The 6,000-nt window shown below is 55.3% G+C and overlaps 1 protein-coding gene across 1 annotated transcript in view; it reads left to right on the top strand.

Moving 5' to 3' along the window:
• Positions 1 to 1,340: 1,340 nt before the first annotated feature.
• LOC145716716 (partitioning defective 6 homolog gamma-like) overlaps positions 1,341 to 6,000 on the top strand; it is a 29,346-nt gene continuing 24,686 nt past the window's right edge. Inside the window, exon 1 of the mRNA XM_081800970.1 lies at positions 1,341 to 1,594. Coding sequence (XP_081657096.1) covers positions 1,523 to 1,594 — 72 coding nt within the window. The 5' untranslated portion in view covers positions 1,341 to 1,522. The remainder of the gene's footprint in view (positions 1,595 to 6,000) is intronic.

The raw sequence follows: 6,000 nt of genomic DNA, 5'->3' as shown, positions 1-6,000 counted from the left end.
TTCCTTATATAACATGAGGTGAAAAAAAGTAGGTTGCAAAACTGGTTAAAGAGCATGATCACAATTTTGTAAAATATATGAATATATATACAGAAAAAGGAACAGATAATATATACCAAAAGGTTAACAGAATTGATTGCTGACTAGTATAATTATGGGTGACTGTAACTTTTGTCTTTGAATTCTTTGTATTCTCCAGATCTCTTTTACAATGAATTTATAGTAACTTTACAATTATATAACTTATAAATTACGACTATTTAGAGTATAATTTATAATAATTTTTAAACACCTATTTGTCCTGTCTTCCTAGCTTCATCACAAATTCCTGAAGATCTGAGGATTTTGGTTTCAGCAGCTCCTCTTCCAGAGCCCGCTAGAAAAGAAGTACTCAGTGACGTTGCTAACAATTGATTCCATCTTTCTCCTAAGATATTCTTTTTTCTACCGGCCTTGCAGAAGACTTCCTTCTCCATCAGCTAGGCCTAGAGGTGCTTCCGACCCTCTCCTGACTTCTACCTGTGCTAAAGTGTGCCTTAGGAGTTTGCCTCTTTGCAGAACCTTCGTCTAGAACCATTTACTACCTGTCAGCTAGTACAGACAGGTGTGGCCCGAAGGAGTCAGTCAAGCCTCCATTGGTTCCCGCATCGCCCAGGAAAACAGCAAAAATCGGCCCAAATCAGCCCCCTCCCCTGACCGCCCAGTGGAGGTAAACAAAATCACGGCGGAGGCGAGCATGAGAGAGAAGTTGTGGATGCCCAGATGGGAATGAGACGCCCCGGGTTGATCCAAGCTTCTCTTCCCTGCTCGGGATTGCGCAGACAGAAGCGCGCACCTCCCGGGGCAGCGGCGGCTTCGGGGGCGGGGCGCTGGGGGCGGGTCCTTGGGGCGCGGGGAGGGACCAGGGTCCTCGGGACTCATGGGGCGGGTCCTCGGGGAATGGGGCGGGGATGGGGGCGTGTCCTTGGGGTGCGGGGCGGGACCAGAGTCCTTCAGACTCGTGGGGCGGGTCCTTGGGGCGCGGGACGGGATTGGGGGGCCTGGCCCTCGGGGGCGGGTCCTCGGGGCGCGTGGCTGGACGTGGGTCCTTAGGACTCGTGGAGCTGGTCCTCGGGGGCGGGTCCTCTGGGCGCGGGCGGGACAGGGGACCCTGGAGCTTTGGGGGCGGGTCCTGGGGGGCGTGGGTGGGGCGTTGGCAGCGGGTCCGCGGGACGCGGGGCGGGACGTGGGTCCTTGGGGCTCGTGGGGCGGGTCCTCGGGGCGCGGGGCGGAGATTGGGGGCGGGTCCTCGGGGCGGCGAGCGCGGCGTCCCCCGCTCCTCCCGCGCGCGGCCCCTGGAGTCCCGAGGCGCGCGGCCAGCCCAGCTCGGGCCGCCGCACTCGGAGCGGCTGGGCGGCCGAGCTAGCGCGGGCCGGGCTGGGTCGGGGTCGGGGCCGGGGCGGGGGGCGCCGCCCCCAGCGTCCTCCTGCAGCCCCTGGAGCGAGGAGCCAGGGAGAAGACGAGGCTGAGCGGGGCCGGAACCATGAACCGGAGTTTCCACAAGTCTCAGACCCTGCGCTTCTACGACTGCAGCGCGGTGGAAGTCAAGAGCAAGGTAAGCCGGAGCCGGCGGTCTGCGCCCCCCTGAGAATGAATGAGTGCCCCGAGGGGGGGACTGGGCGCTGCGGGAGGTAGGGGGGCTGGCGACAACTTTGGAGTGCGGGCGCCGCCGCGGGATGCGCGGGGGTCCCGCCGCCCTTCCCGCCCCTGCACGGACACAAAGCCCGGCAGCCCGATGGGTGCCCCTGGAGCCCGGCGCTAAGAGGGCCGCGCGGGCTACGGACCCCCGCGGGAGAGGCTCTTTTGTTCCACGAGCGGGGGACGACCCGGCGCGCAGCACGGTGGAGGGGCGGCGTTTCCGGGGCGACCCGGGGGCTGCTCGGAGTGGGGCCGTTGGGGAGCCTGGGGGCCCGGGCCGGGGGAGGGCCGGGCCGCGCCTCCTCCTTCACTGCGGAGGAGCCTCGGAACCCGCGAGGGGAGAGCGGCAGCCGGCCGGGGCCCCCAGCCCCGCCGGCGCGCCCCAGGCCCAGGCTCTCCGGGCGCGCCCGGCCGGTGGCCCCTCCCGCTGCCCGCGCCCCGGCCCGAGCGTGCCCCAACTTGTGGGTGTCTGTGCGCGTTCGGTTAATTGGCTGATAGGATCTGGCGCTTCTGCCCTTTGCGGGGGCGGCTCCTTGGAGGCTGACGCTTTTGTCTGCGAGGGTCTTGGTTGCAGTTGTTCAGGGTCCCGGAGGAGGGGGCTCCTCGGGCCCTTCGCTGCTGCTGCCTGGGAGTCGGCCCTCTCGCCCTTTCTCTATGCCTCCCGCCTTCTGTAAAGCGAGGCGGAGAAGCCTGAGTGCTTGGAGAGGGGCTGGAGGGGAGTGCTCAGAACCCCAACTCCGCGCGGGGCGATTGTGCCTAGGGAGCGGAGTCCAGCGGCCCCCTTGCCCAGGCCGCCCCTGCCGGTTAAGGAAGGGCCAAAGGGGTCCTTTGGTAAAGGATTTACAGGGCATCCGCCGAGGATGGGGGGCGGCTTCTCTGCAATGAACCAGTGAGTTGCAGGATTTCATTCTCATCTTGGGGAGACGGTCTTTTTATGAACTCCTCACTTCTCTTAAGATCGCAGCTTTTCCCCAATGCTGATTCTGTGACCCTCGCCCGGGACTCATTCCCTCTTTCGCCCAGGAGTGCCCCTACCCTCGCAAATCAAATGTGCCTGCTCTGAGTTATGTGTGGGAATGTGGCTGATCAGATAGTGGCTCTTTGACCACTATCATAGGTACTGAGCACATGTGATGGGTCTTTTTTTTTTTTAACTTTTTACGATCATCATGGATTCACAGGCAATTGTAGGAAAGAATATACAGATTCCCATGAAGGTCCGTTCTTGTAGCGCGGGCTTGGTCCCGCACGTTTGTTGGATGCACATCCCTGCCATCTCCAGCAAGCACAGTGAATATACAGAACACTTCGAGTAAGGATCCCTCCTGCTGTTCCTCCAGAGGCTACTTGATTTTAAGGGTAGATTGACTAACATTAAACACTTTTCCTGAGTCACACAAGCCACATTCCTCGTGCTCCGCAGCACGTGCACCTTGAAGCTGCCTGGTGACATGCACAGCTCCGGAGGATCTATCTAGAAGGATCGATCTGGAGACACTGCCCTCACCAGGCCTTATGCACAGTCTGGACTGGTGGTACCATGCAGGCGGCTGGGAGATGGAGAGTAAGAGCCTGCCTTTGCGTCTCCTCCAGGAGGGGAGTGGGGGGCTGTGGATGTCCTGGCTGCCCAGCAGGCTGCCTCCGACTGCCCTACCCCCTTTGGCTCCCCAGTGAAGAAGGGTACTCAGGCTCAGATTCAGATGCAGTGAATCTGCCCCTGGAGGTGAGGGGCAGGGCTGGAGTTTTGGTTGAATTTGGGAGTACCCCTGGAAGGGCCACACCAACCTGGGTGGGCCCTGCTGAGCTGGCTGGTTCAACACACACATACACACACACACACACACACACACACCCCATTTTGGATGATGGGGCTTGCCTTACTGTTTGTCCAGAGAGTCCACTTGGCTCTTCCCTCTGTACACACCCTCCCACTGGCCCCCTTAAAAATTAATATTTGCTACCCTGGAATCCATCTCTGCAGCTGCTGTTGTCAAAATACAGGAAGAAAAACTTTATGACAGTGATGTCTTTATTCACATTAAATGCAGCACCAGAAACCTGGGTTTGCATGTGGGGAAAATGGTGCTGGGGGTTGAGTCCAGCCAGGTCTGCCGCCTACTACTCTTTGAAACCTTCAGGAAAGTCCTTCAGCCCTTCAGAGCCTCGTTATTCCACCTGTAAAATGGGCATTGTTCCTGTTCTTCTTACCTCCCAGGACAAAATGAAGTGATGACTATGAACGCACTCTGAAATATACGGCCTGCCTGCAGAGGTACCGGTCAGTCCCTGCAGTTCAGGGTTCTGTGGCGTTTCAGAATATTGGGGCTGAAATTCACCTCTCAACCTCTCAGAATTTTGGGCCATGTGCCACAGCTAGTCAACTTCCCAAGCCCTGGGGACATTGTCTTTACCTGGTGGTTCTCCCCTGTCACACAGGCCCTTATATTCCCCAAACGTTTCTGCTTTAATACTCATGATTCATCTGTTCCTCCCCAAACCAGCGGAATGCACTTGCGACTCCTCAGTTCTGGTAACGAGGCTGCCATTTTCCCATTTGCTTTTGACTTTTGCCTCTCCTCCCATAAGACCTGCAGTGTGGAGGGAGGGGCTGTGCACAGTTCTGGGGATGTTTCAGGCCCAGGGGAGCAAGTCTTGGCCCCTTGTAGGGGTAGCAGGAGGCCCTGTGCTAGGGGAGGCCTCTACAAGGAGCAGAGGACTCCAGCTATGTGAAGGAGCATGTTACCCTCTGTGCAGTGTGCCCCCCTGAGCCCCTGCCTTCTACTTGGGCCTCACTCACATTCTCTTAACCTGGTAGTCTGTTTGCTCTGGTTATGTGGCTTTCCCCCACCTGACGTGCTCTCTGAGAATCCGCCCTATGTGCCAACCCTCTCCTACCAAGCCCATCCGATGCCTTCACCAGGCCGAGGTCCCTCCATCCTCCGACCCCCGCTCATCTTATGGCCCTTGTCTCAGCACCAGCACAGCGTGATTGTTCAGAGCAGAGACAGAGGACCATGTTTACACCCCCAGGCATGGCATGTCCACTGTGTTTGGGGGAAAGTCCCTACGGAGGGTTTTAGTCCAGTGTTTGCTGCTTTGCTTAAATGGTGTTGGAGGCTTTTCTGGACTCTAAAGAAATATATTGTCATTGCTGAAAATTTAGAAACCATATCAGGCACAAAATGGGGTAATTCTACCATCCAAAACGGAGCCACTCTTAAGTGCGGCTGCATGTCTTCCTGACCCTCTATATGCACATGCAACACATACATCTGTATTTTACAGAATCAGGGTCATATTTTATAGGCATGTCATGCTGTAGCCTGCTGTCCCCCTTCAACTTAACCCTACAAGTGTTTTGTCATGTCATTAGTATTTTTTTTTAAGATTTTATTTATGTATTTGACAGAGAGAGAGAGACAGTGAGAGAGGGAACACAAGCAGGGGGAGAGGGAGAGGGAGAAGCAGGCTTCCCGTGGAGCAGGGAGCCCGATGCGGGGCTCGATCCCAGGACCCCAGGATCACGACCTGAGCCGAAGGCAGACGCTTAACGACTGAGCCACCCAGGCGCCCGTCATTAGTATTTTTAAAGAATACCTGTATTCTATCTTATGTGTAAACCATAATTAATTTAACCAGTATCCTATTTGGGTCATTTCCAGTGTTTTCTATAATAAACAATGCTGTGAAAAACATCTTTGTACTTAAACATCTACATAAACATATACAGAGTATGTAGAGATTTGTTACATAAAAGATATAAAGAACTATTTCTTCAGGACAGATTCCTAGAAGTGCACTTACTATGTTAACAGTATACATGTTTTGAAGACTTTGAGTATATATTGCTAAATTTTCTTGCAGAAAGGCTCTTGTGCAGATTTATGTACTGTTTCCTGTCTGTCTATCCCTCTCTCTCTCCCCTCCCTCCCTGGGTATTTTCTTCTTTCCCGATCACATAAGTGGAACACCATCCCATTGTTTTCATTAGATCCTTAAATTATTAGTGAATTGAACATTTTTATATTTGTGGGCTATTCATCTATTTTTAGCTGCCTCTTTCTTTCCTGCAGTGTTAGTGTTCTTATTTTTTATGGAGTTATGGTAACTGCTTGACAACAGACTCTGGTCAGTGCTGAGGTAACAGTGATTTAAGCCTGTATGTTTCCCCTGGTCCTCAGATCCTATCCCTGGCTGAGGCCGTTGGCTGCCCAGTGCTACAGGGACAGGTCTCTCCATCTGGTGGGCTGGGGGCTGGGCCAGGCTCTCCCCATGGGGTGGTTGAGCACTTGCCTCCCGTGGGCCAGTTGAGAACTGCCTGAC

This window comes from Leptonychotes weddellii, chromosome 13 (assembly GCF_054177405.1).
Source record: "Leptonychotes weddellii isolate Sample4059 chromosome 13, ASM5417740v2, whole genome shotgun sequence".
Taxonomy (NCBI): Eukaryota; Metazoa; Chordata; class Mammalia; order Carnivora; family Phocidae; genus Leptonychotes; species Leptonychotes weddellii.
This window is presented reverse-complemented; position numbering and strand designations above follow the sequence as displayed.